This window comes from Monodelphis domestica, chromosome X (assembly GCF_027887165.1).
Source record: "Monodelphis domestica isolate mMonDom1 chromosome X, mMonDom1.pri, whole genome shotgun sequence".
Lineage (NCBI taxonomy): Eukaryota > Metazoa > Chordata > Mammalia > Didelphimorphia > Didelphidae > Monodelphis > Monodelphis domestica.
Window position 1 is genome coordinate 2701420 of NC_077235.1, and position 27437 is coordinate 2728856.

Genomic DNA, 27437 nt, shown 5'->3' on the forward strand with positions numbered 1-27437 from the left:
TTAGCAGGTCAGCTTTAGTGAAATAAAAAGAGAAAATGCTACTTTCTCCAAATCAGAGATCTGTTTATTTCTCCTCAAGTAGATAGCTAGGTAACTCTGCTGTATCATTTGGTCTTTTCCTCTCCCCTTTTCCATAGCTAAATGAACAATAAGATCATCCATCACTCACACATTATTAACAACTCTCTCCCCCATCTTGAATAGGTTTTACTGCCACTCTGGATGATGACAAACCTTGGTATTCCATCTTCCCAATTGACAACGAGGAGCTGGTATATGGCCGTTGGGAAGACAACATTATCTGGGATGCCTTGGCTATGCCTCGCCTCTTGGAGCCACCTGTCCTGACTTTGGATCCAAACGATGAGAATCTTATCCTGGGTATGTCACTGGCTGAGATCACTGTTGTTCTTCCTATCTCTGTAGTTGATTTGTATTGTCCATTGGCAGGAAGGAACCAGGCACAATGAGGGGAGGGAGGGAAGAAGGGGCAGGATGAGATTTCCAGACCATGTTTGGAAGAAGGAGGTGAGCTAGAAAATGACTAGAATGGCTGCTGTGCTTGTTGGTTCCTAGTTTTTCAAGAATGGTTTGGGGGCAACATCATGTATGAGTGGCAGCAAAATGTATGTTCACACAAAATATATATACACACACATATATATATATATATATGTGCATATATATATATATATTAGATATATGTTCTAGGTAATATATATTTTTATGTACACACTTCCAATCATACTTATATATCACTGATGTATATAATATGTATACACACACATACATATGTGTACTTCAAAGAGAGTATCTGGCTGGTTAAGGGAAAGGGATTTTCTGCATTAGAAGATCATTCAGCCAGAATTTGGTCAAGTGCCTCTTGTGTGTATGGAAGGTTGCTCTTCATGGTTAGGGGAGGTAGGTCTGGAATGAACTCCCTGCCTGCTTACCAGGCTAGTAAGAACACAAAAATCATTCTAGTTTTCCTTCTGCATCTCTAAACAGAAGGGGTTAGACTAGATGATTTCTCAGAGTTTTACCCTAGAATTACAGAGGACTGTCAGGAAAGGGAGGAAGAGCTTTGTGAATGAGTGTTTATGAGCCTCCTTTATTTGATTGTCAGAAATACCTGATGAAAAGGAAGAAATGACATCAAATTCCCCCTCAAAGGAGAATAAGAAAGAATCTTCTTTAAAGAAGAGTCGAATCCTTTTGGGGAAAACAGGTGTTATTAAGGAAGAGCCACAGCAGGTCTGTAACGGGTGAGGGGGTTGAGCTAGGGCTGGGGGGAGGCCTTGGAGTTGAGATAGAAGCTCTCTCAGTGATGTCTGTCTGTTGTTGGGTGATCAGAACATGTCCCAGCCGGAGGTGAAGGACCCTTGGAACCTGTCCAATGATGAGTTTTACTACCCTAAGCAGCAGGGCCTTCGTGGCACCTTTGGAGGGAACATTATACAGGTAAAAGTGACTTTCTGTGGAGGGAAAAATTGGTGGGTTCTTGACCCTTGGACTTGGGGACTGTTGATTGGCACTGGCTCAGGTCTCATTCGGATCCTGTGTGTTGTTTCTTTTCAGCATTCGATCCCTGCTGTGGAGCTCCGGCAGCCCTTCTTCCCCACCCACATGGGCCCCATCAAACTCCGGCAGTTTCACCGCCCACCTCTGAAGAAGTACTCCTTTGGGGCCCTATCCCAGCCGGGTCCCCACTCCGTCCAACCCTTGCTGAAACACATCAAGAAGAAAGCCAAAGTAAAGCCTTTTTTGGGCAGTTTGGGGTGAGGGTGGTGGGGTAGGGATGTGTGTCTGGCCCTTTGAATTTGGCTCGACTCTGCGCTAACTGATTAGGCTTGTGCTTTCTCTGCCGGGCAGATGAGAGAACAAGAGCGCCAGGCCTCTGGGGGTGGGGAGATGTTTTTTATGCGCACACCCCAAGATCTGACAGGCAAAGATGGAGATCTGATTCTTGCGGAGTATAGTGAAGAGAACGGTCCCTTAATGATGCAGGTCGGCATGGCAACCAAGATAAAAAACTACTATAAACGGGTGAGTTTGCTCAAGGAATCTGACTGTTTTTGCCATTCTGTGTTGTGATAGTTTGATTACATAGGTTAATATTAATCCCTTCCCCCTATTCACCCATGAACTCCTGTGGGGTTAGAACTGGCTTTTTTGCTTACTTCATCAAATCCCTGTGGGGCTCTCAGTATGGTTCTATGCTCACCGAGGGGACATACTGCCCATGTTTGCTCTCACTAACTGGGACTGTTTTCTTCTTGCTAGAAACCTGGGAAAGACCCTGGTGCCCCAGATTGCAAGTATGGAGAAACGGTTTATTGCCACACATCTCCTTTCCTGGGCTCTCTCCACCCTGGACAGCTTTTGCAGGTAAGGAATCCTTCTTCCCCCACCGTTAAGTTTAATATTTAGGAGAGAATAGATGAGGGCTAGTCAGACCAGGGAGGATCAGCCATGGGAGGAACCTTTATGGGGCGGGGGAGGAGGAGATGACGACAGTGGAGACTAGGTATTAAAACAAGCTTGGGTTTGTGTCTGGAATATAGTATGTAAGTTTTTAATAAAAAGTGAATTTTCCTCCCTAAAGATCTTAGGCAAAGGTGAAAGGGAATTAAATCCCTTTTTCCTAAGCACAGGTGAGGAGAGGGAGCTCAGAAACATCTGGGAGACACAAAGAAGTCAAACTGGGGTTAAAATTTGGCCACAGTTAATCCCCAAAGTGCACATGCCTGCCACATGTGGAAAATTAAGACTTGACCATATTCGTCACAGTCACTTTAGAATAACGAGCATGCCTGAGCTGTGCCATCTGCAGCCTCCTGGCCCACCCCATCCCCCTTTGGTTCTTTGCCACCTCTACCTTGTAGGCTCCTTGCCTGCCCTCAGTGCTCACCAACCCTGCCTTGCCATTTCTTCTCTTTCTTGGGCCTTCTAGTATCTTGCCAACAGCCTGTTCCCTGACTTGTCACTGTGGCTTTTTTTTGTTCTCACTCCACCAATGCCCAACACTTCCTTCTTTTCCTTCTTTCTTTGACCTATGGCTTCTCCTTTCTGCTTTTTGTTTCATTTCTCTTTCATGTCTTTTTCCCCCATACCCATATACTAAACAGCTTTTCTCTTCAGTTGTTCTTTAAAGCCATTCCTAAAATCCTAGGCTCCTAGGGACAGTTGATCCCTATATAATTGCCTCCTAAGAAAGAGGCACTTCCCTCTGCATCTTTCTCCCTTAAGGGTGGGTTTTCCCCACAGCTTATTATTAGGTTTCTTCCTCAAGACAGACTCTTGAGTGTGAACTGTATCTAACCCTATGTTCTCTTGGCACTCTGGGATTTTATTGGTCCTAGAGACAACTTAGCCATCACAGAACACGGAGAGCAAATGACATTTGGTTAGCTGCTTCTTCACTGAGGCAAGTCCTTGTCAAGTACTTTTCTGGGTCTCATTTCTCATTCCTGACTTCTTTTTTGATAGGCATTTGAGAACAACCTCTTTCGTGCTCCAATTTATCTTCATAAGATGCCAGAGACAGACTTCCTGATTATTCGGACACGACAGGGTTATTATATTCGGGAGCTGGTTGACATCTTTGTTGTTGGCCAGCAGTGCCCCTTGTTTGAAGTTCCTGGGCCCAACTCCAAACGGGCAAACACCCACATTAGAGACTTCCTGCAGGTCTGAAGATCCCCTCTGATTTGGTGGGATGGGATGAGAAGGAAGGGGGAGTTTAGCTGACTGGGCCCATAGGAGGCAAGTGCTTCTTGCTTTCCTCGTGGACCCTGGCAATTGGCCAAAGAAATTGTTTATTTGTTCATTCATTTGTTTGTGCTCTGATTGGTAGGTTTTCATTTACCGCTTATTTTGGAAGAGTAGAGACCGTCCACGCAGGATCCGTATGGAGGATATCAAGAAAGCCTTTCCTTCTCACTCAGAAAGTAGCATCCGAAAGAGATTAAAGCTCTGTGCTGACTTCAAGCGCACAGGTAAACCACAGTGGTGGCGAGTAGTGGCTATATTGCCACCGCTGTTACTTCCCTTGAGGTCCTCTTCTGAGGAATCTTCTCTGGCTATTGACTGTCTTCCAGCAGGAGATCATGTGTGGTGTTGGGGGAGTGATGATTCCAAGGTCTCAGGATTTCATCTCCCAAGTCTTTTCCAGGGATGGACTCAAACTGGTGGGTGCTGAAGACTGATTTCCGTTTACCAACTGAGGAAGAAATCAGGGCTATGGTGTCTCCAGAGCAGTGCTGTGCTTATTATAGCATGATAGCAGCGGAGCAGCGATTGAAGGTAAGCTCCCCCCATCATTTTCTCTCTTAGCCATCATTGGAGCCATGCTTCCCCTTGGCTTTAGAGGAAAACTCCAGCAGTCTAATGGGGAATGCTGTCTTGTTTTTTCATCAGGATCATGAAAGGCTTCTGAATGGATGAGATGCTTCTTGTGTTTTGAGGCACTGGGAAAGTTTCTTTGCTCCAAAAAGGGGTTGTTTGTCTCTCTTCTTTGTAAGTCAGCTATGTGAGCAATGAAGTCCCTTATGGGATGTTCCCTGTATCCAACTAGGCAGGCCAGAGTGCTACAGGTATTGTGTAGAGGAGAAAACCAGGATATGTTTCCAATTCTATTCCTTCTAGAATAGGCAAGGACCAGGTGGCCTGGGATGGCTCCTCACCCCATAGGACTTCAGTTAACGAGTAATATAAGTTAAGACCTGGACTTGGGGAGTGACAAAGTTTGGCCATGGACTTGGAGCATCTTTCGACTGAGCTGGCGTGTAATAAGTGCCTGGAGAGCCACTGAGGCTATTTTGGCTCTGTCCTCTATGGACCCAATATAACGTTCAGCATAGCAGGGGTTATTCAGTAAATAATGGCTGTCTTCACCTTCATCTCTGTACCTAGGACATAAGTTGGTGTGTTTCTCTTTGTCATCACTCTTCTCTCTCTCTAGGATGCTGGCTATGGGGAAAAGTCCTTCTTTGCTCCTGAAGAAGAAAATGAGGAAGATTTCCAGATGAAGATTGATGATGAGGTAAAGCTTGTGCCAATTCCTGTGAGCTCACCTCATCCATTCTTCTTTGCTGTTTTTACCCTTAGCAACCAGTATGATTGTTCCCTAGCTGCCTTCTCATTTCCCAGTTGGATCCTAGTGTCCTAGGGATGCCATCTCCCATGGAAAGAATGAGGGCTGAGAAGCTGCTTCAGCCCGTAGTGGAGAGCAGAAGGAAATTGGACCAGGACAGAAGTAGGAAAGGGAAGTCAGCTAGGCTGTGGAGGGAAGTGATTCTGTGCCATTCTTGTGCTGAGGGGAGGAAGTAGGGGGCAGGGGAATGGGGAGAGGGGTAGCTGCTGATTTAGAAAAGCTGCTCAGCAGTGTCAGAGATAGGACCGGGCACCAAGCATCACTCACTGAGCACATTATATATCTCCGATCCATGGTTTGCTGAAACCACTTCATCCCTTGGATCTCACTTTCCCAAACACTCAAGTGGGGTTAGGAATATTACCTCAACATTCAGAAAAAAATTGAGCAGCTTTAACATTTGGGGGAGATTGGAAGGGGCCTTATGGCTACCAGGTAATGGGGCCTTGACCAGCTGTTGTTGGGGCGGGGACAGCTGTTTAACTTATGTAGCCTGACTGGCCACATGCAGAAAGCTTGAGGAAGTCAAAGCAACTATGAGAAGAAAGCCTACTCTTAAGCAGTCATTTTAATTTGTGTATTGCTGTGGGCAGTAGTACCTGGTTCTTTAGTGGGGGGAAGCTGGCAGTAGAATTCCAAATACTCACTAGTGAGTGTGTCTTCACCACATTTTGTCTGCTGCCATTGTCCATGTACTGAAACAGCAGGAGTAAGGAGAATGATGCTAGTTTTGTGTGCCTTTAGGGTCCAGTTGCTCGTTTTGTGGGGGGTGAGGGTAGGGAGAGAAGTATGGCTAAGTAGAAAGGCTCTCTAGCACTTTCCTGCGGGGCCATACTACCAGCACTCTGAACTCTCTTCTCTGTTCCAGGTGCGTACTGCCCCCTGGAACACTACAAGGGCCTTCATTGCAGCCATGAAGGGCAAGTGCCTTCTGGAAGTGACTGGGGTGGCAGATCCTACAGGGTGTGGGGAAGGCTTCTCCTATGTGAAGATTCCAAACAAACCAACCCAGCAGAAGGTGAGACTGTGGCCAGGGCCTTGAGGGCGTGTGCAAGGTGACAACTCTGGGAGGGGCACCACCATACAGGCTTGGCTCGAGGGCAACCTTCAGAGTCGTAGGCTAGTAGCAAGAGTGGGTATTCTGGGGTTTCCTCACTGTTTTATGTTTTGAGATAGGATGATAAGGAACCCCAGCCAGTGAAGAAGACAGTCACGGGAACCGATGCAGATCTCCGTCGCCTCTCTCTAAAAAATGCCAAGCAACTTCTCCGTAAATTTGGTGTGCCGGAGGAAGAGGTTGGTGTGGAGGAGGCTGACTGGGTTTTGTGTGGAGGGTAAGGACAGGAGTCAGGTGTGAGGGGCAGAGTCTGGGGATTCCTAAGGTAGGTTGGATAACATTCTTCTCAGGGGTTAGCCTCCCCAAAGCCTTCCACTTCATCCACTTTGGGATGAAAGCCTCTTCTCTTGCTTTGGTGGTCCCACAGGCCCTCTGCCTGTTTCTGGAAACATTTAAAGAGCTGAGCATGTGTATACGTGTGTGCATATCGTCACAGATCAAGAAGCTCTCTCGGTGGGAAGTGATCGATGTTGTACGCACCATGTCGACTGAACAGGCTCGCTCTGGAGAGGGGCCCATGAGTAAATTTGCCCGGGGGTCAAGGTTTTCGGTGGCTGAACATCAGGAACGTTACAAAGAAGAATGTCAACGGATCTTCGACTTGCAGAACAAGTGTGTTGTTAAAGTGCTGTTTGTTAGCAGCCAAAGTTGCAAAGGGGAAAAGGGCAATGTAACTGGGTAGGCAAGAGTCTGAGGGAGGTTCCAGAGGGAACCCTCTTGGGACAACTTAGTGTCAATAGGAAGGCTGTCGGGGATCCCTCTCACCATCCTGAATGATATGAGAAGGGATGTTAAAGGGACAGGAGGGGCCAGGTATGAACTTGTAGCAACCAAGACAACAACTTCCTATGGTTTCTTTGGGTCTGGGGATGACTCGGTGGAAGGAAGGGGAGAGGTGCCAAGCTGTCTGATCTGATTGGTTAACCATTGGTCTCCTTTGGCTCACTTTTCCCTCTAGCTGGAATAGGGTTATAACACTGCATTGAACTTGTTTTTTATGACTAGTCCTCGGTTCTTTCTGTCGGACTCCCCTCTGGCATCTTAGCAACTTTGAGGTGGCCCCTAGTGGTGTTCACTTCTTGGCTTGCCTATTCAAATTCTGTGGCTCTTTGGACTATGCCTTTGCTGATTCTTAGGCCTGTTTTCGTGTTGGTCTTACTCACAGAGTTTTGTCATCAACTGAAATTCTGTCAACTGACACCGACAGCAGCTCTGCCGAGGATAGTGACTTTGAAGAAATGGGAAAGAACATTGAGAATATGCTACAGAACAAGAAAACCAGTTCTCAGCTATCGAGAGAGCGGGAGGAGCAGGAGCGGAAGGAATTACAGCGAATGCTACTGGGTGAGGAAGGTGCCAATGACAAGGAAACGGGCAAGAAAGAGAAGAAGGACAAAAAGGGACTGTGTACGTAACACAACGTGATATGCGGCAGAGTGTGGCGCAACAGCAAAAGTGGGGGAGGAGATTAGAGAAGCAAGAAGGTTGGTAAATGGTGGATTGGACTCTGGAGCTCAGAAAAGGACTAATGAGAGAGAGAGAGAGAGAGAGAGAGAGAGAGAGAGACAGACAGACACACACACATACACACACACACACACACACACACACACACACACACACAGAGACAGACAGACACAGACAGACAGACAGACAGAGACATAGAGAGCCCTATTGGGAATGATGGCAACTTGCCATCTCCAGTAGTTTAATGTTGGCTTGAAAACAGCTCAGCTGCTCTCTAGCCCAATTGCGCCAATAGCATGAGGGTGGCCAGGGAAGATAGCTCGGTGAGAGTGCGGAACTGACGTTGCTATGAACAGAACCTCTTGTTTCCCTTGTATTCCTTCACATACTCTATATCTTCTAAACCACTGTTCTATGCTGTGTCACGTCACGCATCTTCACTCAGGGCAGAGAAGGTACTAGATCTTAGGTTTACAGAGAAGGGTTTGAAAAGACATTTCTCTCACCAACAGTGAGCTCTGGAGGCTCTCACAAGGACGATGACACAGCCTCTGTGACCAGTCTTAACTCCTCAGCCACGGGTCGATGCCTCAAGATTTACCGAACCTTTCGAGACGAGGATGGGAAGGAGTATGTCAGATGTGAGACCGTGAGGAAGCCTGCTGTCATTGACGCCTACGTACGCATACGGACGACGAAGGATGAAGAGTTCATGTGAGTGTGTGGGTCCTGGGCCTTGCTGTAGATCATGGCTGTCCCCCTCCAAGAAGGGGAAAGCATTTGCAGGACCAGGGCTCCTTGAAGTTTGACTTTTCAGCCACAGTGACGACGTTTAGATAGTGCTGGTTTTGAACTACCAGCCTTGGTCACGCAGTTTTACTTCACTTCCTTCGGAGAGCTGATTTACATTCGTTTTTTGAGGCAAGTTTCAAAGAAGATATTTGGGGTTGACTTGGGGTTGAGGGGCCCCTAAACTAAATTGGGGAAAGTCAAATTTTCAACCTCATCTGTGGATTGTGATTTTTAAATGTTGATTGGCTGCTTTGATGGTTCTCAGGGGATGCTTCAAGCTTCCTCCAGGTTGAGGACAGAATGTCTGTTCCTCATACCACCTCCATGTGTGAATGAAAGAGGCTTCCCCGAAGGGGGAGGTCGATTGCATTCTGGAGGCTTTCTTTCAGTGGCTAGACTTGCCCTAGGCCCATTATGATGTACCATCATTGCTTTCACAAGCCCCATTATCTTTGGGGCTTAGATTCTCCCACTAAGGAGATGCTGGTAAAATGCTGTCTGAGGGGGCCTGCTGAGAATGTATTTATTTCAGTCGGAAATTTGCCCTGTTTGATGAGCAACATCGAGAAGAGATGCGGAAGGAACGGCGAAGGATCCAGGAGCAACTGAGGCGTCTCAAAAGGAACCAAGAAAAGGAAAAGCTCAAGGGTCCTCCTGAGAAGAAGCCCAAGAAAATGAAGGAACGTCCTGATTTGAAGGTAATTTTAAGCATCCAGGATAGGAATATGTGGCCTGATAGGCCTCCAGATGGCACAGTGGATAATGTTCAGGACTTGGAGTCAGAAAGACCTGAGTTCAAATACTGCCTCAGGCACTTGCTAGCTATGTGACCCAAGACAAGTCACTTGACCTCTGTCTGCCTCAGTTTCCTCATCTACAAAAATGGGAACAATAACAGTACCTACTTCCCAGGGTGGTTGTGAAGATTAAGTGAGTTAATATTTAGAAAAAAATCTTAAAATTTTTGAAAATCTTAAAGTACTAGTTATTGTTATTACCATTGTTAAGTGTATTAAAGCAACAAAGAAAGCCTGCTGCTGAGCCTCAGGGCTTTGGCATCCCTCAGGCTGCAGAGAACAAGAGCAGGACCACAGAAGCCTGCTTTCTGAGTGTTAGAGATGTTAGCATCTGGGGCATTTGAAGTGCTGGGCCTACTCTTGTTCTTTTTCAGTATCATTTTATAGTTGGTCAGTGAATATATTTCCTAGTAATTACTTTTCCTGAAAATGGAATCCACTTAGCATTTAATTCATATCTTTCAATAGATTTTATTGATATCTTTTGTTTTTATATTGCCTAGATTTTCTCCTGTCTCTATCTCCGCCCCCCCCAGCTAGTCCTTATAACCAAGAATGGCTGTGTGTGCCCACACTTTGGATTTGTAAGTTTGTCATATTAATGCAGCACAAATGAAGCATATGCTCTAGGAGGTTTGGTATAATTTAGGGATTTCAAAAGTTATGGGACCTGGGGAAATAGTTAGAGGAAGGATCCGGGATTTCTGTTTGCCACCATCCAGAGCAACCAGTCTCTCTGACTCAGTTGCTCAGTCCCACAGAGTTGCCTGAGGCACATGGAGGTTCAGTGACTGTCACACAGCCAGTCAACATTTGAGGCAAGATTTGAAACCAAGTCTTCTTGACTCTGAGTACAGGACTCTTTCCACTAGGCCATGCTGCCCTGTGTTTAAAGCTGTCAATAGAAAAGTGTGTGTGTACATTTATATATGTAAATGTAAAGACACATATATTTGATATATGTGTGTATGTATATATGTGCGTGTGTGTATACATATGTGTGTGTGTGTGTGTGTGTGTGTGTACACATATATATACACACACAGATTTTTATTGGGTGTATTTGGGGGAGGTTCAGTGTCATGCTTGACTTTACAGGTGAAGCTGACCTAGGGCACTAAATAAAGTTAGACTTGGTTACAAATGTGGAGCCACTGAGTCTCTACTTTCCCAGTTCTGTATAGTTCATAGCTCACACCTGGGTTGGCCACCTTCCCTCTGGTTGTCTTTTGTGCCGATTTGCCTAGTTGTTTTTACCCCGGGGGCCTTTGGATAATAGAGCCCCCAAGGCTGGACCTGATTTTATTACTTGCTTTGTATCTTTCACTTGGCACCAGTAGACATGGGAGCCGCTCACCTTACCACTGACCTTTAATGAGCTTTTTTTTTTTTTAAAATAAAAAATGTAACCCGGAGAGTTGCTCACCTCATCTCCTTTTTGCAGCTAAAATGTGGAGCTTGTGGTGCCATCGGGCACATGAGGACAAACAAGTTCTGCCCTCTGTATTACCAAACCAATGCTCCGCCCTCCAACCCTGTCGCCATGACAGAGGAACAGGAGGAGGAGCTAGAAAAAACTGTCATCCCTAATGATAATGAAGAGCTTATCAAGGTGGAAGGGACCAAGATTGTCTTGGGCAAGCAGCTAATTGAGAGGTAAGGGCTGACAAAGCAGGATGTGCCTGGAGTTGAGTGGTATGTTCCTGTGGTGTGGGCAGGGGCCCAGAAGGATGGTGACCAGTTTGGGGGGTGGGGGTGGCTGCCTGCCCTTCCTTATGTTGATCCTTTCTAAAAACAAAAAGGCTGTGAGAGGCGGGTGCCAGAGTGGATGTGGGATCAGAAGTCCTGGGCTTGCTAATCGATCACTCCCTGCTTCCTTTGACCTTGATTTTGTCACTTCCTTTTTCTGAGCTGTCTCCTTACCTGTAAAATAAAGGGGTTGGATTCAATGATCTCTGAAGTTCCTTCCAACTCTATAACTTTCTGGGTTTGGAAACATTGAAGAGTGTAGCCCCAGTTTTTAAAGGTCCCTGCCCTTAGCCACCTCCTAATAGGCTAGGAAACTTAAAAAAGAACTCCAGAGTATTTCTCCACCTGGCTTTGTCCTTAAGGACTTCTTCAATCATGTCATGGAGAAGCAGCCCTTTTTTTTTTTTTAAATGGATCTGTGATCTCATCAATCTAGGTACTTCCTGCAAACCGCCACTCATTCATGCCTTCTTACTTGGTGTGACTCTTTCCCAGCCCCTCCGTAGATGATCCACCCACTACACGGGAGGCCTTCCTTGAGGCCTGTTAACATTCTGTGGGTTCAGGCTGTCCATCTGTTATCCCTCACTCTCCCTGAAACAAAACCCCGTCTTTTTTAACACCAATATTTTCTGGTGACGCTATATGGCTGTGAATGATGGAACCGTACAATCTGTGAAGAAGGCTGCAGCATATTACTAATGATGACTCTCGAGCAAGAAGTGGCGTAAAAGATCTCATCCAGGAGATATATGTTTGGAAAAGGAGGTAGGCCAGTCATGTAGCAAGATGGAGGGATAACCGAAGCAGCCATACATCTAGAACAATGTACTTAGATATCTATAGCTATATATCTAGATAGAGATATAGAGGTAGTTTTTAACTTGGAACATTTTTAAAAAAATCAACTTCAGTAGTTTCATAGAAAACCCTAAATATCCAAAACTAGTTACACCATCTCTCGAGCTCCCTTCTGAGCTTTGTTAGTGTATATAGCCATGTAAGACATAGCTGCAGTCATTATATATGCCTCCTTGGGTTTTGTTATCTCCTAACATGAGTCCGTGTGGCAACACAGTCCACATGCTTGACACCAACCTAGCTAACACCCTTGGGTTCAGGTGCCTCGGTTTGCTTAGCCATTTCTCTTTAGGAGGGGGTATTTGAGTTGTTCCCAGTTGTTTTTGAATCATAAATAGGGCTCTTTGTGCAGGTCTGTGTAAAATACAGTCTTTTCCCCTTGGGCTGCATTCTCAAAAGCGAAATTGCTAGTTCAAAATACATGAACAATTCTGTCTGTAGCTCTTGCAAAATGTTGCCAGGTGGAGCAGCCGTATGTAGGAAGGGAAATAAGAGCAATTCTGAGCCAGCTGGCAGAAGTCACCTATGAGAGGAGAACAGGGGGTGGTGAGGCTTGCCAGACTGGGGTAGGGGAAGAGTGGAGTTAGAGAACCTCCAACACTAGCTTGGATTTCTTCCTTATTTCCATGAGGCTGAGGCATGTGGCCAACCTTTTGTTTTTCTTCAGTTAGAATCATAGGTCCTAGAGTTGGAAAGAGCCTTAGAGATCATCTGATTCAGCTCCCTTATTTTGTATATGAAGAAACTGAGGCCTAGAGAGGCTGTGATTTGCCCTATTTCTTTCATATTAAGTTGCAGATACTGGAAGGTCCAGTCAGAGCTGAGCCTTGGAAGAAGGATGTCTGTAGGGCTTTTGAATTCAGTTATTTTCCCCAACCTCAGACCCATTTTTAAGCACTTTGGAAACTTTCCTTTGGGGTGAGGGAATGGTGGTGGTCTCTGAGTGCCAGCAATGGGCCTATGTATTACTCTCTGGCATTGTTTTTTATAGTGCAGATGAGGTTAGAAGGAAATCGCTGGTTCTGAAGTTCCCTAAACAGCAACTTCCTCCCAAGAAGAAACGACGAGTTGGGACCACTGTTCATTGTGATTATTTGAATGTGAGTCCCTGTGTGTTCCTTCTTTGTGGCCTTTTGGGGTTCTCCCTGAGCCCCCTAGCCCTCTAACCCCTGCTTTAGACTTGGCTCTTAAGACCTGGCCTGAGAGAATGTCTCACTCGGTCACACCATTGCAGGATTTGCTTTCTCAAAGGGAGGGGTATCATTGTATCATCTTCCTACCATTCTGATTTTCAGCGACCCCACAAGTCTATCCATCGACGCCGGACAGATCCCATGGTGACGTTGTCATCTATCCTGGAGTCCATCATCAATGACATGAGAGATCTTCCCAATGTGAGTGCTTTGTATTTACTAGAGCAAAGGTGTCGAGACCCATTCTTTTGTGTGATCTTCCTTTTATGGAGAGTGGATGCTCTTAGCTGCTGTTAGTTTCTACAAAATAACATAACCGAATCTGGATATTCCATGTTTGTGCAGATACGGAATGAAGTGACTTTGAAAACATCAGATCCCCTTGAGAAGTTGGTTTAGTTGGCCAAGGGGAAGGGGGATGGTGTGGGAAGATTTGATTCTAGGATTAGCCACCTGGACTTTTCAGCCTGGCTTTTAGCATGTTGGCCACAGAGTTCCATCAGTACTTAGTTTTGATGAGGGATGCATTATCGAGACTTGCTCCCTCTGAAAATCAATGATGATCAGGCTGCTAGGACAGTCCCCTCATATCTCTTGTATCTCTCTCACATCTGTTGCTTCTTTCCATTAGGTCAGGTCTTCATGCCTCCTGTAACCTCTTCTACTTAACCTTCATTAGCTAGCTCCCCATTGTTCAGTAGGCAACATGGAAACTCCAGAGTCTGGTGTTTAAGGTCTTTCACATCTGGCTCTCCTCTCTTGCCAACCTTTATCTCATCCTTCATGTCGTCTTTGTTCTAGCCAAAATGTCCCCTGTTCTTGTCTTGGCTCTCTTGTCCTCATGCCTTTCCTCAATGGCTGAAAGAGCTTGCCCTTTCCCCCGTTTGGGCACCATCTCAGATGCTCTTATTCTCATGGACACACTTGCCTCATCTTTCTCCTCTCACAGACCATTCAAGTCTGTCCCTCTTTCCTTCTCCTCAAATTTCTTCTATCACTGTCTCAGTCTGTTTTATACTTGGCACAGTCTTTTAGGAAAGTTAGAGCATCTACCTTAGCTGACCCACTGGACTAAGAGACTCTTTCAGGGCAGGGATTGTTTTATTTTCTCGTTGGCTTCCCCATCCACAGCATGATGTTTTTCCTATGGTTGGTGCTTAAGTGTAGCGGAACTGAATTGCTGCTTCTCATTTGCACAGACTTACCCTTTCCACACTCCTGTAAATGCCAAAGTTGTGAAGGACTATTATAAAATCATCACCCGGCCCATGGACCTGCAAACACTCCGTGAAAATGTCCGTAAGCGCCTCTACCCATCCCGAGAGGAATTCCGAGAGCACTTGGAACTGATTGTGAAAAACAGTGCAACGTACAATGGTAAGTAAGAAACATCAACTCCTTGATGGTGAAAGGACCTTGTGGGGCCAGCTGGGCTAATCTTTTATACCCAGAAGAAGGTTGCTCCCAGATCTGATCTCAGCATATTGAAAGACTGGTGTTTTTTGGTGTACTATGATATAGCAAATACTACTTTAGGGTAGGGAGGCAGTGTGATGTAGTGGATAGTGAACCTTAGCATCAGGAAGACCCGAGTTCAAGTTCTGCCTTTTGAAATAGAGTAGTCTCTCGGGCACCAGCTGGCTCTTGAGATAAGTTATAGACACATTGTTGAACTGCATCGATGTACTGGGAATTCACCATACCAGTGAAATGATGAGACTAGACCAAAAATCCCACTCAATTCCTATTGCCTAGCCCAGACTGCCCTTCTGCCTTGGAACCAATGTCTACAGTATTGAGCCCAAGACAGAAGGTAAGGGTTTTAAAAAACAAAAAAGCCTCTAGAACGTTAGGGACTATTATTTCGCAAGGCTAGCACAGTGCTATGGACCATTGATAAACCTGATGACAAGTAAAGTCATGTGTCAGCTTGTAACTCATAGAGTTATATTGTTATATAGAGGTAACATTGTTCATTACAGATTTGAAAACTAACTAGCATGGAAGCTTTACTACTAATGCAGCATAACCATGACCAGGAGGGAATGGGAGAGTGAGTTAGAAAGGAAGCATTGATGCTAGAGATTTCACTTCACTGGGTGATGCCAACGTGACAGCTAGGCAAGGGCCACCAAGAGCTATGATTATGCTGAAGCCTCTACTAGTATACCTGTCCTACCATAAGGTTTACTTGCTGGTAGACCTGAGAGGGATGATGGGAGGAAAGTGCTTTATAGGCCTCCTAGTGCTAGAGAAATGGAAGCTATGGTATATGGCTCAGAGAGCAGGCACGCCCCTGCCACCCTCCTGGTCCTCTTGGTCAGTTTCATACAAAACCCTGCTGACCACGAAGCAGCTTGAATGGAGTGATATTAATTGGGCAGTGGATGACAAGTGAGCCAACCAATTGAATGTGGTGTGCTAGGGCACCAAGGAATTTGATCAGTGATCTTCTGAAGACAAGCTTAAAGCTGCAGGGGATTTTCCCATGAAGAGTGTGGAAGCACAGCAACATCTAAGTCAGGGCTTCTTCACCTCATTCACATTGTGGTTCCCTGGGCAGCAACCTGGCAGTGGACTCCCCAGAGTTGTGTTTTTCAATGTGTGAATATACAGCCAATTCTATTGCTGTGCCATTATCAATGTACATTAAAAAAAACCCCAAACCTAAGTTCACAGACCCCAGGTTAAGATCCTTTAATCTAGGCCAACTCAGAGTGTAGAAGTCATGGATGGGAGGAAGGAGGGCCTTTGAATCAGCCCTAAGCCTGAGTTTTGCACACGATGCCAGGCTCTGTCAACAGGAACTCTACCCACAACTCGCCTGTCCTCTGGGGAAAAAAGACTCGCAGGGTTGTTATAGCAGTAGTAACCCCATTCACACATTGTAAGGGCTTTTATTTTTCTTGCCTTCTCATTGGGTAGGGGAAGGGGAAAGGGAAGGGAGGAGAGCATTTGAACTGAGAAGACCAAATTGAATTAAAGAAATCCAGCCATTTGGTATGATGTGGCTCCTCATGGTTAGCAGTGGCTTCTGACTCCTGTTTTGTAATGATCTCGACTTTTCCAAATCTTCTGGTATGATTGGGTTACAGGGCCTAAGCATTCATTGACTCAGATCTCTCAGTCGATGCTGGATCTCTGTGATGAGAAGCTGAAAGAGGTAAGACATTGTCGTCGTTCCATATCTCTCAGAGCAAGGAAGGGGCAGTGGGATTTATATGCAGAGAGTTGAAGGGATGGGAGACAAGGGAGGGTGTGAGGGTGGAGAGGGGAGCAATGGGAAGAGGGAGGGCTAGGGAAAATGACTGTTAGCAGGTGCTGTGCTCACTGGCTAAGAAGAGATTTCAGAAGGATGACAGCAAGCAGGCTGCACCATAAGCCATTACAATGCTGGACATCCCGGTACCTTTCATTTCAGAAAGAAGATAAACTGGCCCGCTTAGAGAAGGCCATTAACCCCTTGTTGGATGATGATGACCAGGTGGCATTCTCTTTCATTCTGGACAACATCGTCACCCAGAAGATGATGGTGGTTCCAGACGTAGGTGGCCTCTGTTCTGGGCAGCATGAGGATGGTGCAGGGGTCAGGGGGTGTGTGTGTGTTCAGTTAATCCAATCCTAAAGATGATTAAAACATTGGCTCAGCAACCTCATCCAAAACAGAAGAGGCCAAGGTAACTGACTAAGAGTGCAGTTAGATGGATTCAGGAACCGCCTGAATGGCTACATCAAAAGATGTCTGTGAATGGATTTGAGTTCAACCTGGAAGGAAGTTTCTAGTGGTGGGCTACATAGATGGCTTTGGCTTCTGCTCCATTCAATTCGCCAAACATTCGTTAAACTCCTACTATGGGCCAGGCATTGTGCTAGGAAAACAAAGACAAACTGCCCTCAAGAAGCTTATATTCTACTGGGGGGGGTAGGAAAACAGCAAGTGTGCAGGATTTATGCAAAATAAATCCCCCCCCCAAAAAAAAACAAAATGAGATAATTATTTCTGAGAGTTAGTGTGGATGGAGCAAGGATTATTATCTAAGGGAATTAGGAAAGGCCTTGAGTAGGGTGGGATGCTTCTGTTGAGCCCTATTGGTGGTTCTGATAGGCAAAGGTGAGGCATGGAGAGCATTCCAGCCTTGGGCTGTGCCAGGCTGTGCGTTAGCACTCAGGGGGAAAGTGAAATGTGGAGTTTATTAGGTTTAAGGCTGTCAGGGGAAGCGTTGTGCCATTGACCTGGAGAGAGATGAGGAAATTTATGAAGTGTTCACTTTGTGCCAAGCCCCAGGCCAAGCACTGGCCATCCAAAGAGAAAAACCAGCCAGTCCTTCCTCTCTAATGGAGGAGACCACACAGAGAGAAGGTTTCAGCTGCAAAGCAGATGGAAAGATCCCATGGTTCTTGGGGTAGAGCAGCAAAGCAGGTGCTCAGGCCCCTTCATGTTTGCTGTTGAGCTGTTGGCCAGGGCTAAGGATTCTGGTGGCCAGGACTTTTCTTTTGGGGTCCTCAGCCTCTGTGGCTGTAGCCCCTATAGGAACAGCCTTTCCTTGGGCTGCCTCTCCCCCAGAGTTTGTTTCCCAAGAGGATGGCTGAGGGCCCAGGTGCTGGAAACACTGCTCTTCCCAAGGATTTTCAAGGTCCTTGGCTGTCTCCTTCAGAATCTGATGGTAGTCAAGGGTAGTGGTAGTGTGGTGGTTTGACTTGATTGGCACATGTTGCTTCTCATTCCCCTCTCAAAGTGTCTGGCTACTTCAGTGAGGCTTATCTGCTCTGTTGATTGGCACTTTGTGGGAGTGGCCAGCCCCTTCCTAGGAGCGGTCTTCTTTGAGGATGGCTGTGAGGGCCGAGTTGGAAGCAAAGACCAGTGGTGTGGTCTGGGGTAGGGGCAGAGAGTGCCACCAGTCTCCAATATACTTCTTGCTCATTGAAAGGTGGAAGGGACCTTAGAAGTCTAGTCTTCTCATTTTAGAGAAGGTGAAATTGAGGGCCTGGGAAGTGAAATGACTTGCCCAGTCACACAGCTAGTAAGTGTTTGAGGCAGGATTCCAACCTAGGCCTTCCTGACTCCAGGCCTGGTGCTCTAACTGTTATCTACTTCATCACGCTGCTTCATGTAGAGGGTGGCATAGATGGATTTGTAATGTGCCATGAAACTCAGAGAAGTAGCTCAGAATATGGTGTGACAGAATCAGAATCTCCAAATGGTCTGAGACTAGAGCTATGGACTGAATAGAACAAGGTGGACTTGAATAGCTATTAATATCATGCTGCACTTTGGTTTTTAAAAAAAATCCACTGTATTGGTATAGGATGGGGGAAGAGGGCCAAAAGGTTCTCATGAAAAAGATCTACAGGTTCTCAAATGACCACAGGATTCCTAGGATGCCAAAAGCTCAGACTGGCAGGATTACTCAAGGAACTTACATTCTACTGAGATACATAGGAGGGGTATAAAGGAAAGTTCTGGACAAAATTCTCTAGTAAAATTGGAGGAGGAAGAATATTCTCAGATGGGAGAATCAAAGAAGAATCACCTGGAGGAGATGGCATCCAAGCTCAGCCTTGAAGGATAAGAGAAATTCTAAAAGGTGTCTCTGAAGAGGGAGTGCATGCCAGGCTGGCATGACCTCAGGGAATGTGGGGGGAAACAACTGGAACAGAGCATGTACAAAGGGTGAGTGATGTGAGATGAGGCTAGAAAGGCAGCTGGGAGCCAGTTGGTAGTGGCTCTTACATGCCAGTTTATATTTCTTCTTAGAGGATCCACTAGGTTTTTTTCTTTTGTTTTATCTGAGGGAGCCAGAACTGGGCCTTTAGATTATTTGGGGAGAAGATGAGAGGGAAGGGAATCTATTTTAGGAGACTTCTGGGAATGGTCCGAATGAGAGGTGCCCTTTGAGCTCAGGCCAAACTGATGGAGTCGTAATCTGGTGCTAGTGCTGTGTTAGTTCTGTTGTCTTTTGCCCTAGTCAGTCCACCTCTGCATGCATGTCTGGAGTACTGGCTTGAGTTTCTGGTTGCCAAATTTTCTGAAGGGCATGGATAAGCTGGAACATGCCCTGAAGAGGGTGTTTGGGGAAGGGGGTGTGAAACCATGTTCTAAGAGATTGAGTTTAAGAAATTGAGAATCCTTCATTTGGAGAATACATATAGGTGATGTAAATCTGTCTTCAAGTATAGGAAAGGTCATTTGGTAGAAGCAGTTGAATTATTCTTTTGCCTTAGAGAACTAGGACCAATGAGTGGAAGTCACATGCAGAGAAAATTTTGTCTTTGTATAGGAAGCCAAATAGTTAGAGCTGTTCACAAAATAGAGCTGGCTCCCTTGCGTTGGAATAAGGTCACTATCACTGCAAGTGTTCAAGAAGCTGCATCGCAGGGATGTGGTTCAGGCAAGGATTGAGCTAGATGTCCCTGATCAGATGGAGAGCAACTCCATCAGAAAAGAGATTTCTACTGGAGAACACCTTTTGTCACATGCTGCTTATGTCCCATACTGATAAACACATCCATCTAGTTTTGAGGGGATTTCTTCCCCCCTTTGTGCCATACCTTTTGCACAGGACTGCTAATTCTAAGCATCTACTTTTCAGATCCTGAACTAAGCTGTTTGATAATGTGAATTTGAGGGCAGGCAGGGGTCAAGATGAAAGCAGAACAACAGTAGAAGGTCAAGCCGATGCCCGAAAGTAGAAGGTTGATTCGAGTTACTCGTTTTTCTCTTTCCTCTTTCCACTAGTCTTGGCCATTTCATCACCCAGTGAATAAGAAGTTTGTTCCAGATTATTATAAAGTGATCATCAACCCAATGGATTTGGAAACCATCCGCAAAGTAAGTGCTTTGAGTTGACAAGATCCCTTTCGAGCTTTCTGCTTTGTAAGTATGTATCTTAACCGCTGGGCTCTTCTAATTACAGAACATTTCTAAGCACAAGTATCAGAATCGAGATGCCTTTCTGGATGATGTCAACCTTATTCTAACCAATAGCATCAAGTACAATGGTGAGTATTTCTCTGGGCTCTGAGCATCACTGCTCTCCCATGAGATGGGAGGACTCTGCTGCTGTCCATCTCTTGTTGGGACCCAGAGTTCTGTTGCGGGTGACAGGAAGAGCCCCAAGCCCCTCTGAGAGTGATGCTTGGCCCAGCATAACAAGGTAATCATGTTTCTGGCTGGGCTTCTCTGTGTTGATGAAGGAATCCATTTTCTCTTGGGTGCTTGTCTTGCTGAGTGACAACCAGAAATGACAACAATCCTTCGTGGACCTCAGCATCATTTGAGGTCACTCCTGAATGCTGGGGATGAGAAGTTCAGAAAATCTCACTCTGTTTGATATTTAATTGGATGAAGGGGGAGAGCTCTGGGTGGGGCAAATGTGGCCGCCTTACCTTAACTCTGACTCAACTCTTAGGTAAAGGTTGGGTTCCTTTCCCTGAGGGTTCCTCCAGAACAGGCTAGAGAAGTCTACCAAGGGCGAAAAGTCGTCACCTAGAGTACTCCTGAGTACCTCTTTTGGGAACTCCCAAAGCCATCTTGTTCTAAATCTACTCATAAACAGATGCCTGGAAAAATTGCCAGGGAAGATGCTCTCAAAAGCGCATCTGAGAGTTGAAGATTCTGGATAAGAGCTGAAGGGACAAATGTGAGATGTCCCTACTGACAGGCAACAGATCGAAAGTAACTCATTTGATTAAAAGTTCCATTTGCTAGCCATACCATTCTGCCTAAAGCCTGCTTCATTGTCGTCCCCCCCTCCTTTCACCTTCCTGCCCCCCCCCCCCAGGCATTTATACCAGATCAGGCCCTACACAGCATGGATGGTTTTTCCAAGAGTCATTGGGGGGAGGCGGGAGGGGAAGTTTCTAAACCCACAAGTAGGTCCCTCAGTTCTAAACCTGGTTAGGGAGGAGAGAATGAAATCCATTGCAAGAAACCTGCCCATTCGTGTAATTGTGCCTCATTTGATTATTTGTTCCCCTCCTTCCAAAGCCACATGTGGGCCATCAGTTCCTTAGCTTAGCTGTTTTCTATTTAACTCCTTTGCAGTTGAATCACAAGTTTAGCAGTGAAAGATCAAGAAGTCAGTCGTGTGATCTGTCAGATAATGTTGTGTCCCAGGCTCTGTCCAATTCACTGGAGATACAAAGACCAGGAGGAGGGGGTCACTGCCCTCACAGAGCTTCTATTCTACGGAGTCTGTGGATCACATATTTAAGTTGTAGAGACAAGCTAGGATGTAGTGAAGCCCACCTATCCAAACCAGTAGGTAGTCCTGGAGTGTAGGAGTCATTCTTGGCAAGAGTTCTGCTCTTGAAGGCATCCCAGCTTTTTGCCAGAGCCAAGTTCCTCCTTGTTCAGGACTCATGGGAACAAATTGCAGTTCTCTCTTGAACTTTTGCTAGGAGAGGGAGCCCCAGGAAGTGCTTCCACTTCTTCCTTAAAATGTGAGAGCCCAAGTTCTTAGAATAGTCAATCCTATGTCCCGTCCCGTTCCCGCCTTCCTCTTGTTGGTTCTGAATATCTGTGACTTCACCAGTGAGCACCCTCTCCTGTCCCTGCTAACACAAAACTCATGCTGTACATTATGCATTATCTCATTTGAAACTGGTGCTGGTCTCTTGATTTTACAGATATGGAAACTGAGACACAGAGTTTGAGTGACTTGCTAGGAAATATCTGAGGCAGGATTCAGACTTGGGTTTTCTTCCCTTCAAGTCCATCACTGTGTACACTATTCCATTTGACTGCTTTCCTTATTACGGTCTCAGTAGATGATTTTATTAGTTTGGAAAAAAAACCCATCCCTGCCATATAGCCAATTGTTGGCGATGGGCCACTCCATCCTACACTAGACTGGTCTTCAGACATACCTCACTGGTTAGGCCTCTGCTGTCAGGCCCTTTGAGGACCTAAGGTCTCCTCCGTGCCACCAAGAGGCTCAGGAGTCCAGCCTTCATGAAGAAATAAGACATTACTTAGTACTTGTTCACTGAGGTCTGTGAAGTGTTATCACTTGTATCAGTGAACATTTCAGCAGGCCTATCACCGAGTGTTTACCTTCGAAGGGGAAGAGACTAGAGGAATGCTTCTGGCCTCTCTGCTTCTCTAATGGCCTCCCACAGCTCTGAGAATTCATTATGAAGCCAATTAAAGGCTAGACATCAAACGAATTGTAGTGGAAAGCAATGGAGTGGTACTGCAACTTCTTGTTTTGCTCTAAATCATCACGTAATCTCTGAAAATCTCTACGAGGGACCTTAGACATCGTCTAGTCCAGTCTCTTCATTTTCCTGATGAGGCGAAAGGAATGTTAGCCAAGGGAGCAAGTGGCAGAAGTGGGATTTGACTTCAAACCAGCTACTTGATCCATTGTATCCCATTGCTTTCCTCTTTCTTCATTCACAGATTAGGCACAAGTATCTACATTTCCCACAGAAGGATTCGAGATAGCAACTTGCTCTTAAGAGCTAAAATGTATCATCTCCAACAATGTAACATCCTTTCTGATAGTGCCCTCCCTAGTATGTGAACCGTGAATGGAGATTTACAACCCCGCTCAGACTTGGAGCAAATTCACCGTTATCCAAATGAAATACAGTGTTGCAGTCAAAAGGCCCATCTTGCCAAAAAAGCCACTTCATGTTATTTTGTGCCAAGAAAAATGAAAGGTGACTACATTTGTTTAAAAACCCAGTCACTCGGCATATAGAGCTCAGCAGCAGCTTGAAAAACAATGGTTCTGATCTGATTTCATCCCTTTCAGGGAAAATGCCAAATACCAACTACCATTTTAAATGGGCATTTCATTTGGTACCATTTCGCTTTAGGGAGTTGACTTAGAAGGTTAAGTGGCCTGCCCATGGTGACCCAGACAAAACTTAAAACCAGCCCTTCCCTTCCCTTGACTTCTCTGTCTCTGTCTGTGTCTCTCGCTCTCTCACTCTCACCAAAATTGAGAGGTAAACCTAAATGATGCATGGTTCCACTTGCCCCTCATTTGCTGCCCAGCGAGCTGGTAGACTATTGAATTTGACGAATCTGAAGATTCTGAGGCCCAGTGATTTCTTTGAAATGTTATGAAGGAAGATGAGTAGGTAATCAAGTTTAGTTTATTGGTTAATATGGTATTTAAGGCACACTGGAGCATTGTAATAATGGTGGTTTTGCTGGGGGCGGGGGTGCATCTGCTACGTGAGACTGCGTTATGTGGTCTCAAACAAAAAAAACCCGTTGACTTGAGTTGGGTTGGGTCTGAAACAGACCAGCCTTCGACCGATTTTCTCTTTTTAGTGAACTAGTACTGCTGAGAAGTGATTCCCCTCATCGTATGGTTTCTATTCAGTAGGAATCCATTTCTAAATGAGGGCCCCAACAAATGGATACGGATAACGTGATGCTCATCAAAGTGTAGATTCTACACCCTCTTCCCAGGTTTGAGTGAGCTATTCCCCAGTTCCAGATTTGTTCTTTTAACTTTTGTTCAGGAGTCCTTGTTCTCTTCATTTGGGATTCTGGGATATTTGTGCCTGACCTGCATACTACGTAATACCCAAAGACCTTAGAGGCAACACAATGTCTCTTCCTTTTTCCCAGTCTCTCCAATCACTTGATTGCCTTTTTTAAGGACTTACCAGCTTTAATTTCTGCAGGAATTGGCTGGGTAGATTTCTTACCAAAGCACTGAAACAGGCCATGTGGCAGCTCCATAAAAATAGCCTTTAAAGAGATTTACACGACGAATGTCAGCAAATATATTTCTGCCACACCATTTTACGTGTTAATCCATTTTTGTTTTGGCACAGTGGGAGGAAGAAGAGGAATAAGTTAATAAACGGTGCATTAAGGTTTGCAAAGTACTTTACATATCTTACTTAGTTCTCACAACTCTGTGAAGCCTGTGCTATTATCCTCATTTTATAGATGAGGAAACAGGTTGAGGAAGTCACACTAGTAGGAAGTTTCTGAGGCAGGGTTGGTGCTGGGGTCTTCCAGACTAGACCTGTGCTCCATTCATCACATCACTTTGTTGCCTCTAATTGAGGTTAATTGGCTTAGCTGTTAGAGGAGTGATTCTTGTTATTGGATTGATGTGAGAATAAATAACTAAGGCTGATGATTAGATAAGGGACTTGACAAACCCCCTCAATTCATCAGCACTGGAATTCCTGAAGTTTCCTGGGAACAGTGTCGTTAGAGCAGGATTTGGGGGTTAATCTCTGATCTGCTTCTCTCCCAGGTAGGAAATCACCTTTTTCTCCTTGATCATATAATCCAGTTTAGGCTCAAACTTGGTGCAGCCCTGCTAAGCTTTCCAGATCACTTATTCATAAGGTTTGACTGTTTCTCTAACTGGAAACACTAAGCATGGAACTGCCTGTTTTTCTAGTGACATTGCTATTGAGGGAAACTTAGAGACGACAACAGGAATGGCTTCCAGTTCTGACTGAGCCCAGCTTCTTAGAACTTCTGCCAGAGCTTTATTTGACCTGGACAAGGCTACTTCTTAGGGAGGACCACTTTCCATTTCTTCAGTAAGCTGTTTGGAGTTGCTTTAGGCCCTGGCTTAATGAGAGCAAGAAAGAGGGAGGGAAGTTGGGGGCTCATGTATGTTCATCTGTAGCTTTGCTACAATATCTCAGGTGCAGGGATATTAGTCCCTCCTTGCTACTTCAGTATATATCTACACATTCGCATGTTAGAAATGAGGGCCTTGAGCGGCTGAGAGATTGAGATCTGTTCAGTGTCATGAAGTTGAGTGTATTTCCCTGGTCATCCCCAGCCAACACTTCTTTGTTCTTTCCCTCTTTGGCTTTGACCCAAGTAGTAGAGAAGAGCCTTTTGGCCTCGCTGGCCCTTTCAAGAGAACCCTGACCTGGCAAAGGAAGCCCCTGTTGTTGACTGCTGTGGTCTGCCAGTGTCCCTAGGAAATGGTGTCTCTTACCCTCCATATTTTGGAGGGCCCCCTGGGAGAATGACCTAAGGCCACAAGAGATAAGGACTCTCCAGATGCCTGCATTGTTAAGCTTCTCTTCTCACAGGTGGAGTGTTCCTGGTAGACGTGATGTTCTAACTTTTGATTCTGGCTCTATGGGCACTGGGGCATCACCGACTTGGGACTGGTGGCATTGCCCTCTGTTATTTGGGTTTGGGACAGGCAGCTTGTGTTGGGGCAGAGCTCCAAAGGACACGTGACAGTGAATCTCTGAGAGGGCCTCGGAGGTACTTCTTTTGCAGAGCAGGAGGCTGAGGCCCTGAGAGGACTAGTGACTTGTCCAAGATCAGCAAAGTGCTCCTAAGATGACAGTGAAATGACAGCATGGAGAACTACAGGAGTGACAGCAGCATCCAAGGTTATGACTTTTTCTGTTTTTGTTCTAGGTTCAGATAGTCAGTACACCAAAACTGCTCAGGAGATCGTGAACATTTGTCATCAGACTCTTTCTGAGGTAGGTGGCAAGATGTGCTTCCCTTGGGCCCAGCTTGGAAAAAAATGTTTTCCATTCCTGGGCTACATGATGACATTTTGGTTGGTTTTCTAGTACGATGAACATCTGACTCAGCTTGAGAAAGACATCTGTACTGCTAAGGAAGCAGCTTTGGAAGAGGCTGACTTGGAAAGCTTAGACCCAATGACCCCAGGGCCTTATACTCCCCAGGTGAGTGCGGACCAGGAAGGCACTGTGCAAATTTTCTTGTTTCAGCAAATTGGGAGGAGCACTGGATTCTGATTGTCCCGTGTACTCCATCCCTCAATCCCTTCCCTGCATGCACGCCCCTGGAAGTTTTCTTGTCTCCAAGGCCAAGCTAAGTAAGCGCTCTGGTTGCTGGTGATCTTGCTGAATTTAGAAGAGGCCTTTTTTGACATGTGCTGTTGGGGGCTGCTGTGGCCAAGAGCCACCTGTTCTTCTGACAGACTTACTCCCTCAAGAGTCTCTGGTTCTTTTTTGTTCCTAGCCTGGCTTATTTCCTGGTGTGCCCTGTGAGGATTTTCTTCAAGGCTTTTATTGAGCAGAAGAGTCTGGTGGCTGTAGCTCTTGGGCCTTCTTGTTCTCCGGGCTGCCTCTCCCCCTTCTCAGAGAATGGGCTTTTTACTCCTTGGCTATACTTAGCTAAGCTGTAATGGTAGGAGGCTGGCACACTTGGAGGGGAGGAATTAGCAGAGTGATGCTGGCTCTTTCTGGAGTCAGTCAGAGAATTCTTTTCAGTTTTAGCCAGTGGCTAGAGGCTTCGTTCTACTGGCTTTACTTGTTTATGCTGATCCTTGATTATATTTCCAAAACAAATCTTTTCAGGACCTTTGTCTTCTTTGGGGTCACTCTTTCCAAACCCCATCAGGAATGATTTTTTCCTCTTTTTCTTCGAGTTTCCCTGACCCCATATTTTTGGGTACCACAGAAAAGAGGCTGCAAACTGTTCTTTCTACTCTTGTTTGTGTTGAGATGCCTTCTCCAAATTGTCTTCATCTCCAAAGCAATCACAGAAGTTACCATTGGCCTTGTAGGCCGCTAAGGGGTAGATGAGGCCAAGGAGAAAAATGAAGAGCCCTGACACTGCCCATTTGGGGCATGCCTCATATGCCCCACTGTGAGAATGGGCTCACAGTCTTGGCAGGGTTCTAAGTCCCTCCAAACCTGGCTTTCTTTTTTTACCTTGATTCCCTTCAGGATCAGGCTGCTGGGCCTTTTTCTTCTCAGAATGCTCTTAATGGCACATCCTCGAAACTTTTTCTACTCCCTTCTTAAGGTGATCCTATGGAAATATGTTTTGTACCACAGCCTCCTGATTTGTATGATACGAACACATCCCTTAGTATGTCTCGAGATGCCTCGGTCTACCAAGATGAAAGCAATATGTCTGCCATGGACACACCAACTACTACCCCAGAGAAGAGGGGGGTACAGGTGAGAGCTGTTGCCCTCCCGAAATGGGTTCTTAGCCATGAGTAGAGAAATGGAGGTCCCAAATGGACACCACAGCAGAACTGTAGGTAACTGTATGGGTATGCGAAAAGTGGCTGTCAGGGGAAGCTGGTGGGGGGCTGCTCAAAGGAAATACTATAGACTGACTTCTTTCTTAGGGAAGAACAGATCTTGGGAAAGACCCAACTCATTTCGGGAGCTGACCAAAAAAATGTTCTCTAGGTGGCAGCAGGCCAAGAATTCTTCTAGCTTTCTGCAGGGGTCCACAGTGAAAGGGACGAGAAGCCCAGGAGGTCTCTGTGCTCATTTGGCTTGAGCTGGATAAAGCAAGCTTATGATGATAAAAGAAAGTTCTCCCTCACATTTTGGAGAAAGAAGAAGGCAGAATG

At 45.7% G+C, this 27437-nt stretch overlaps 1 protein-coding gene across 15 annotated transcripts in view; it reads left to right on the forward strand.

The window, feature by feature from the left end:
• The window catches only part of TAF1 (TATA-box binding protein associated factor 1), a 38761-nt gene that overhangs the window by 6856 nt on the left and 4468 nt on the right, over positions 1-27437 (forward strand). For 3 of the 15 annotated variants that reach the window (XM_016426793.2, XM_016426794.2, XM_016426799.2), the window contains exons 9-37: positions 205-381; positions 1127-1254; positions 1354-1461; positions 1579-1752; positions 1873-2046; positions 2284-2388; positions 3490-3690; positions 3857-3998; positions 4175-4305; positions 4964-5044; positions 6024-6173; positions 6332-6451; positions 6709-6884; positions 7438-7679; positions 8252-8453; positions 9064-9229; positions 9832-9912; positions 10773-10984; positions 11759-11845; positions 12930-13038; positions 13234-13332; positions 14331-14508; positions 16227-16294; positions 16553-16675; positions 19868-19960; positions 20046-20130; positions 25508-25575; positions 25669-25785; positions 26905-27030. In XM_016426793.2, coding sequence (XP_016282279.2) covers positions 205-381; positions 1127-1254; positions 1354-1461; positions 1579-1752; positions 1873-2046; positions 2284-2388; positions 3490-3690; positions 3857-3998; positions 4175-4305; positions 4964-5044; positions 6024-6173; positions 6332-6451; positions 6709-6884; positions 7438-7679; positions 8252-8453; positions 9064-9229; positions 9832-9912; positions 10773-10984; positions 11759-11845; positions 12930-13038; positions 13234-13332; positions 14331-14508; positions 16227-16294; positions 16553-16675; positions 19868-19960; positions 20046-20130; positions 25508-25575; positions 25669-25785; positions 26905-27030 — 3923 coding nt within the window. Of the gene's footprint in view, positions 1-204; positions 382-1126; positions 1255-1353; positions 1462-1578; positions 1753-1872; positions 2047-2283; positions 2389-3489; positions 3691-3856; positions 3999-4174; positions 4306-4963; positions 5045-6023; positions 6174-6331; positions 6452-6708; positions 6885-7437; positions 7680-8251; positions 8454-9063; positions 9230-9831; positions 9913-10772; positions 10985-11758; positions 11846-12929; positions 13039-13233; positions 13333-14330; positions 14509-16226; positions 16295-16552; positions 16676-19867; positions 19961-20045; positions 20131-20687; positions 20845-25507; positions 25576-25668; positions 25786-26904; positions 27031-27437 lie in introns of those variants that run through there. The other 12 variants (XM_016426802.2, XM_007507586.3, XM_016426796.2 and 9 more) reach the window with 11 other exon arrangements.